The following is a 9,110-nucleotide window of genomic DNA, read 5'->3' on the forward strand; positions in this document are numbered from 1 at the left end:
AAAATAGCAAAACAGAAAAATAAATTAAATTTTGGAGAAAATTATGGATGACAAACGAGCAGGACATATATAGTTGAGGGTGCGAGTAAAATTTAATCCTATACTGCAAAAAAAGTGAGGGCGTGACAGAGTGGGCTCACATGTATTGTACCTTTTAAATTTAAAAATACAAAAATATATGTTAATGTCCTCTACCAGCGCTTTACGCCAGCATTTTTAATGACAAGTGCTCTTTAAAGTGCCATTAAGCCAACATTTTTTTATTAAAAAAACAACGTTGTCTTTACCTACATCAACGTATAATAGTCGGGGCTTTAAAACGTTGTCTTAGGTCAAAATAAGTTGTGTCTTAGGTGGTGTAGTGAGATTGCTGAGCTTAAATCCCACAATAAAATAAGAATAAAACAAACATACAAAAAAATAAAATACTTCATCCATCCTTATAAATCTCATATGGAAAACTCTTTGTTTTTAAATAATATCTATTTACTAAGTTTAGTTTTTCTTTCTTAGGCCAAGTGATTGCATCTTCTTAAAATAACATTTATTTACAAATTTAATGTATTATTAGCGGACACTTTTTAATGGGCTAAATATATATATTTTTTCTATAAAATTATCAATTTTGAGTTTTAGTCCTTTACAAAAAAATCATGTTTTAATCTCTACAAAATTAGTTATGTACTACGTATTAATCCCTGTAAAAGGACTAAAACGTCATGCAAAATTAATTTTATAAGGACTAAAACATGATTTTTTTATAATAATTAAAAGTCAAAATTTGAGATATTTATAGAGACCAAAAACATATTTAACCCTTTTTTAATATATGAAAAAAAAATTGTAAAAGAAAAAAAAAGATATACAATGTATATTAATTTTACATTATCAATCAATCAGTGTTGGATATTTCACCAAATTAAACCGTAATTTTCAAGTTAGTGATATGACAATACTGAGTGATAAATTTCTAACAGACGATAATATAAAACTATTTTATGTTTGATAACCATTAAACACACTATTACGGAAAATTCATTTAACAACGGTTGAAAAATACATAGAATTTCGGGGTGTTGTCATAAATGCGTTACTTACAATTACGATCCCGAGACCGTTGTTGTATTCTAGAAAGCACGTGTGATATCACAACGATTAATTAATCCAATTGTTGTGATAGACCTAAATGTCCCAAATTCGATTCTCAGAGTGACATATTATTTTCTAGGTCTACCGATGAAGAGAAAAAATGGTCGATGGGATTTTTTTACTCATTACCAATCGTAGTGACATTTCTTTATTTATTTATTCAGTTATTTTTAAAATTAAATAAAAAAGAAAAGACGCATCTTAAGGTTAAAGAAATAAAAATTTTAGGACACTAAGGTTCGAACTATGAAAGTTTGATTTTATCACCCTGGTGAGCATAACAACCATCATTATATCCTACTACCTCTGTTCCTTTTTATAAGAAACAATTCACTTTTTATATTCATTGGGTAATTAATGTATCTAGTCTATAAACAGACCAAATACATTGGTTATTCAATGAACCTAAAAACTAATTTGTCTCTTATAAAAAGGAACGGAGGTAGTAATAATTTTTAATTTAAATATAAAAAAATAAAGCGAGCGCATGAGAATTGGGAAAACACAGTGTTTGAAAGAACCGTGGTGACTTGATTGTTGTTTGCACGTTTTGCGATAGTAACACTTTATAAAAAGAGACCTGAAAATACCAAACTAATAGAAAAGCAAATCTGAATTAATTAGTTTACTACCACATTTGGCGGACATACATTGTTTTATTGAGGCAAAAACTAATGAATATATTAATGGAAAATATAAGTGAAGTTTAATATTTCCTATCATATTATATATAAACACTTGACAGAGCCACGATATCTCTAAAACTTCTATCTGTCTTCACTCTTTCCTGGTATCAGAAATAACTGAGAAACCAAAAATGCCCGCTGTAGGAATGCCAACCGGCAGTAGCAACAAGGAGTATCCCGGAAAACTCACTCCTTTTGTTACAGTAACATGTATTGTAGCCGCAATGGGTGGTTTAATCTTTGGCTACGATATTGGAATTTCAGGTACAACTCGTAAACTTCAATATTATAGTAAAGTGTTAATAATGCAGCTGCAGTTTTAGAATTCTGATGTAACATTTTGTTTGATTTTATTGCATGGATTTTGATTAGGTGGAGTAACATCGATGGATCCGTTTCTATTGAAATTTTTTCCATCCGTATATCACAAGAAGAACATAGAGGTGTCAACGAGCAAGTATTGTCAGTACGACAGTCAGGTACTGACGATGTTTACATCGTCGTTGTACCTAGCTGCATTACTGTCGTCGCTGGTGGCTTCTAGTGTCACCCGTAGGTTTGGTAGGAAACTTTCCATGTTCTTTGGAGGTTTGTTGTTTCTGATTGGTGCTCTTGTTAATGGCTTTGCACAAAATGTTTTGATGTTGATCATTGGTCGGATATTACTAGGATTTGGTATTGGATTTGCCAATCAGGTATGGTATATTACATGGATCTACTTTTTTCTTTTCTTTCTGTTTTTTAAATTCATTCAATCAAAATATTTTAAAATACAAATCATATAAATAATTTATAATTTACAATATAATTTGACGGAACGATCCCTTTTCTCTTCTTTTTATATTAATGTATTTTTGATTTTTTTCACTATGTTGTGTTGTACACTGTTTAAACAACTAAATTTGACTTGTTTTAATTTTTCTCTATTAAATACGATATTAATTTTGACGTGAGGCTTTAATTAAAAAATAATAATTTTGAAGTAAATTTTTTCATATTTTTAATTTATCACAAATGATCTTTGTTCTCAATTTTTAAAGAATATAGACTTATTCTACAAATTCTAACTTAACTAATAAAAATACAATATAAATAGAATGTATGTTATTATTAGAGTTCAGATTCTTGAATTCAGAGTTGTGTTAATGAGATTAAAGTGACAAGAAAAAAAAACTTAGCATAAATTATTTTTTTACTAAATTTTAAAAAAAATTATGATTATATTATTTTAATAAATTTAATGTTTATGATTGATTGACAGTATATAAATATTATCTAACTAATGTTATATATTCAGGGGCGGATCATTTATGATGAGTTTTAATAAAAAGATAATAGATGAAATATTTATATTTTATTTTGATTAATAAAATATTTTAGATATTTTTAACCAATATTTTCAAAAGATTATATTTTATCAAACTAATGTTTATTTATTTGTTTTTTCTTGAATAAAATAAATCAAAAGATAATATAAAATTAATTTTAATAAAAATTACTATATATATATATATATATATATATATATATATATATATATATATATATATATATATATATATATATATATATATATATATATATATATATATATTTCAATTTACATCATAATAATTATTATGTAACCATTCTCATTATTATTTTTATATAGTATTTAAAAAAATTATTTTGTAATCGATTTAAAAAGTTATACCAATATTTCATAGTGTACTTAATGTGAATAAAATATTATTTTATTTAAATAAAATTAGAAAATAGAAAAATTTGTTTAAACTGAGAGGAAAGAAATTATTTTAATTAAAAATAAAATTTATTTTAAAAAAATTAATGTTTTTAAATAAATATTAAAAAATCACGTTTTTATTTATTATCAGATAAATTAAGTCTACTCTCACTTTTTTTTTGTATATTTAGTTTTATTATTTACTTTAAGTGAATATAATAAATTTTAATTTAAAGAAAACAAAAAAAAGGTGTAATTTGTTTGAAAGTAAGAAGAAACTATTTTTTTTATTAAGATTCATTATGTTTAGAAAAATATTTAGAATCATGATTCATTGTTAATTTAAGTGAATAGAATAGAATTTAATTTAAAGAAAAAAAAAGAGATTTATTTACAAATAAAAAGAATTTACTTATTTACTAAGAATAATGAACTTTTTAAAAATATTTAAGAATCCTGAATTTTTTAAGAAATATTAATAACCATATAGGAATAGCAAATATAGGAATAGCAAGTAAAATCAGTATTACAGATTACAATTAGTCTAACTTTTGAACATTAGATTTTTCACTTTGCTAGTATCATTTTATATTTTAAGCTCAATTAAAACTCGATTGCAAAAGTCCTAGAAGTCGATATTATTATATTGAACGCTATTTAGAGTCAAACTCGAATATCTATGATTATGTATGAGTTTCCAGAGATTATAAAAAACTCCATTACAACTAAATCATCCATTTTTACCATGATCTAATCTAATCTTTTTTTATGTTTAACAGTCTGTGCCAATTTACCTTTCTGAGATGGCTCCTTACAAATACAGAGGAGCTCTAAGTGTTGGCTTCCAATTATCAATCACAATCGGCATTCTCATAGCCAACATACTGAACTATTTCTTCGCCAAACTTGGTCGCTTAGGATGGCGGTTAAGTCTCGGTGGTGCAATGGTCCCTGCACTTATAATAACCATTGGCTCATTAGTCCTTCCCGACACACCCAATTCAATGATCGAACGAGGCGCTCGCGAAGCAGCCAAGGTTCATCTCAAAAGAATCCGCGGGGTCGAAGATGTTGACGAAGAGTTCAACGATCTCGTAGCAGCTAGTGAAGCATCCAAGCAAGTGAAAAACCCATGGGGAAACTTGTTGAACAAGAAATACAGACCTCAACTTTCCATGGCCATATTCATTCCTTCCTTCCAACAATTCACCGGAATCAACGCTATCATGTTTTACGCGCCTGTCCTATTTAGTTCTGTCGGGTTTAAGGATGATGCTTCTCTTATGTCAGCTGTGATCACTGGCATAGTTAATGTTTTGGGCACCATTGTCTCGATTATCGCAGTTGATAAGCTCGGTAGGAGAGCTCTTTTTCTTCAAGGTGGTTTACAAATGCTGATATGTCAGATTGGCGTAGCGATAGCTATTGGAGCTAAGTTTGGAATCGACGGAAACCCTGGCGAATTGCCGAAGTGGTATGCAATAGTAGTGGTGATGTTCATTTGTGCTTATGTTGCGGCGTTTTCTTGGTCTTGGGGTCCTCTTGCTTGGTTGGTGACTAGTGAGATTTTTCCGCTTGAGATTCGTTCGGCTGCGCAGAGTGTTAATGTAGCAGTTAACATGCTTTTCACATTCTTGATTGCGCAGATTTTCTTGACAATGTTATGTCACATGAAATTTGGATTGTTTATCTTCTTTGCTTTCTTTGTGGTGGTGATGACATTTTTTGTGTATTTCATGCTTCCTGAAACTAAGGGGATTCCGATTGAAGAGATTAGCACGGTTTGGAAATCGCATCCGTATTGGTCTAGATTTGTGGAGAATGATGATAAAAAGGATGGCATTGAGATTGGAAGGAGGAATTGATAAAACTGTGTTTACTCCTATTTTTTTGTTGTTCTTGTTAAAGAATTTTTCAGGTTTTGGTTGAATAGAATATGTTATTTTGTTCATTATTGAGATTTTGTTTAGATGAACATTTTGATAAAGGTTTTGTTATATAAATGTTTGTGTGAATGTTATTTGGGAAAGGGCTATTCTACCCGACTTATCAACTGTAATAATTGAGACAATGGTATGATTGTTGTTGAAGTTTTTTTCTAAAACGTGATAGTCAAACTCTATGTGGTTAATGATTTAGAGACTATGATTTATTTATTCAATTTTCAAGATATGAGAGAGCCTTGATGAAAACCCCAACAACGGATTTATGTAAATGGTGCAAACTCTAAATCCTAATGTAATCTACTTAATATTTACAAGTATTTATGTCTTTGAGACTATTAAAATTGTAGGTTTTATTACAAGTGGATATGATATAAAAAAGTTAATTGGGTTGAAATGATTTGATTAGCTAAAATAATAAGAATCATATTATAATGGTAAAGCTCAAGTGTATTATATAAACACTTGGGTTGTATCAAACTAATCACCTAAAGTCCAACAAACTAATAAATAAATTAAATATCCAAAGAATAAGGAAACTCAATTAAGTTTCTAATACCCTATAAACTTGAGGGTAAATGGAGTGAAAGTCAAGTTTAGAGAGGTTGATGTGGAAAGACTTTAGGTTAAGTGATTTTCTAAGGATGTCAATCGCTTGTTGAGCAGAAGAAACATGAAGAAGATGGAATAAACCCTGTTGAAGTTTTTCTCTTACTATGTGGCAGTCAAAGTCGATATGCTTGGTACACTCATGAAAGGAAGAGTTGCTTGTAATGTGCCTAGCAGATGCATTGTCATAGTAGAGAAGAAATGGTTGAATGAAGGGTAAATGAAGTTCTTGGAAAATATGGGTGAGCCATTGAATCTCGTAGAAAGTTGAGGCCATAGCGCAGTATTCTACCTCAGTAGAACTTTGAGAAACTGTTTGTTGTTTCTTAGATTTCCAAGAGATCAAGGAGATGCCTAAGTAGATACAATATCTATTGATAGATTTTCTCATATCTAGGCATGTGGTCCAGTTAGAATTTGAGAAATCATTGAGTTGTAAGGATAACGAAGAAGGGAAGAAGAGCCTTGGGAAGGAGAACTCTTCAAGTATCGTAGGACACGAATAACAGCTGTGTGGGTGTTGGATTGCTAATGTGTTCATTGAGTTGCTGGATTGCATACAAGATATATGGGCATGTATTAAGGAGATAAAATCAATTGACCAACAAGTCTTCTATATGGAGAATGATCTAATAAAGGAATTCCTTCATTGGAGCGTAGGCGTGTGTCTCTAGGAATGGGAGTGGAAGCTGGTTTGCATCCTAGCAGGCCAGCATTTGAAAAAATATTCAGTACATACCTTCTCTGACATATGTTGATTCTGGATTTTCTCCTTTTTACTTTCAGTCCTAGAAAATATTTTAGAGTTCCAAGGTCTTTGATGTGAAAGTGATGTCGTAATGTGTTTTTGATGTTCTAGATGATTTCTATATTGTTGTCGACAATGATACAATCATCCACATAATAAGAAATGCAATAAAGGAGTTATGAGATTGATGGATAAATAATGAGTGATCACCAAAACATTACTTCAAATTGTTAGGTAACAATATAGTAGGAAGTTTTTTAAACCACTTTCTTCTAGACCATTTTAAACCATAAAGAGATTTCAAAAGTTTACACACTTGATTTGGATAAGAAAGTGTAATTCCTTTCGGTAAGGACATATATACCTCCTTATCCAACTCACCATGGAGAATTCATTATAAACATTAATTTGGTGAAGATAAAGATTTAATGAAAAAGCTAAGGCAATAAGTAATCTTATAATGATGAGTTTAGCAATAGGAGAAAAAGTGTCAAAGAAGTCAATACCTTCAACATGAGTGAATCTTTTAGCGACTAACTTTGCTTTATTTCTTTCAATGGTGCCATCAGCATGAAAATTAGTTTTATATACCCATTTACATCCAATGACCTTTTTTCTTGGAGGAAGGATGGTAAAAACCAAAGTGTCGTTATCTATGAGAGCTTGAATTTTATTGTTCATGGCTTGGATCCAATGATGGTTTCTTTAAGTTGTGGGATCACATGATGTAGTATTAGCAAAAATAAAGGAATAATATGCATGAGAAGCATGATTGTAAGAAATGAATTTATAAAAGTTATAAGAAATAAAAGAATGATATTCATTACGAATAAAGTCATCCAAATAAGCTGAGGTGGTTTTAAGTCTTGTGGATTTTCTAAGAGAAGGATGATTAGAATTGTTCATGGGTGAATGAGGTTGACTATTATTTTCCTAAAATGAGAGGGATCGACTAGGAGAAGTTGAGAGACTATGAGTGTGTTAGGATGAGGGTATTGGTATGGTAGGTTGGGTAGGAGGTTATATAAGTGTAGTTTTTGTAGGGAAATCAAAAAGGAAGGTCAAGTTAGAAGTTGCAAATTCTGAAAGTGGTTCAGAAGCAAATGCGGTTGTGGTAGGAGGTGTAGGAAAAATTATTTTCTCAAAAAGGAACAATTTATGAAAATGAATGTGGATCTTGTATGGAGGTAAAAAAGAATGTATCCTTTAGTTCCATTGGGGTAACCTAGGAAAAGACATCTAACAGCTCTAGGTCAAGTTTGTGTCCTTGTCTAGTTATGGTGGTGGCAAAGGTGAGACAACCAAAAGTTTTAAGATGCATAAAGGATGGAGGTTCTTTGAAGAATAGCTCATAATGTGTTTGGTTGTGAATGGTAGGGCTACATAACCTGTTTGTTAAGCAAGTGGCATGACATAAAGCAAAAGACCAGAAACATTTAGATAACTTAGCATGGAAAAGAAGGGATCTAGTAACATTTAATAAGTGTTTATGCTTTCTTTAAACAGTAGAATTTTTTTTAGGCATTTCAATACAACTTCTTTGATTTTTGATTCCTAGAGATGCATAATTTGATGACATGATAAATTCTATACCATTATCACTATAGATGGTTTTTATTTTACATTAAAATTGAGTTTGACAATATGTAATGATATTTTGAATGTGTATTCTAGCTATAGACTTATAATGCATCAAATAAGTCCATGTATAACGTGTGAAATCATATACAATTGTAATAAAATATTGAAAACCATCTAAGGAATGCACATTAGTAGGTCCCCATATGTCCATATGTACTAATTCAAAATAGTGAGAAATAACATAATTTCTAGTAGGAAAAGATAATCTGCATTGTTTGGCAAGATGACAAGCATGACAAAATAAGTTCTTGTGATATTTGAATGAATATGTAACCTGGAATTCTTTTGTGTTGAATGAATGTGTAGCCAAAATTGGTGTCCAATGAACACACAAAGACCTCATTATCTAACCTCTTCCTAGGGATAGACATCACTCTATGTTGCCACTTCTCAAGTTTAGTGGCAGATGTTACCATCCTATTCATAAGGTACTTTCTAATCCACTTACATGTTGTTAGGATAGGCTTATCCCTAGCAACTAAAATTATGGCATTAAATGACTTAACAATATTGTTCATTAAAACATCACATTTTGGGTAAAAACTAAATGCATGCTTACACCAACTTTCATCTTCCTCCGTCTTTCTTCTTCGTCCTCGTCTGTATCCCTT

At 30.3% G+C, this 9,110-nt stretch overlaps 1 protein-coding gene across 1 annotated transcript; it reads left to right on the forward strand.

Annotated features, from left to right (window-relative positions):
* The first annotated feature begins 1,966 nt into the window (after positions 1 to 1,966).
* LOC131621927 (sugar carrier protein C-like) lies at positions 1,967 to 5,427 on the forward strand. The gene is made up of 3 exons (XM_058892994.1): positions 1,967 to 2,099; positions 2,208 to 2,530; positions 4,338 to 5,427. Exons 1-3 carry the CDS (start codon positions 1,967 to 1,969, stop codon positions 5,421 to 5,423), a joined length of 1,542 nt encoding a protein of 513 aa, XP_058748977.1. The 3' UTR covers positions 5,424 to 5,427.
* Positions 5,428 to 9,110: the final 3,683 nt, after the last annotated feature.

This window comes from Vicia villosa, unplaced genomic scaffold, assembly GCF_029867415.1.
Source record: "Vicia villosa cultivar HV-30 ecotype Madison, WI unplaced genomic scaffold, Vvil1.0 ctg.000015F_1_1_1, whole genome shotgun sequence".
NCBI classification, from domain to species: Eukaryota; Viridiplantae; Streptophyta; class Magnoliopsida; order Fabales; family Fabaceae; genus Vicia; species Vicia villosa.

Excerpts from the sequence above, each read along its gene's own strand:
- LOC131621927 (XM_058892994.1), top strand. The coding sequence starts at position 1,967 with ATGCCCGCTGTAGGAATGCCAACCGGCAGTAGCAACAAGGAGTATCCC. Across the intron at positions 2,100-2,207 it reads CTACGATATTGGAATTTCAG|GTGGAGTAACATCGATGGAT; the intron begins GTACAACTCGTA and ends GATTTTGATTAG. Across the intron at positions 2,531-4,337 it reads GTATTGGATTTGCCAATCAG|TCTGTGCCAATTTACCTTTC; the intron begins GTATGGTATATT and ends TATGTTTAACAG.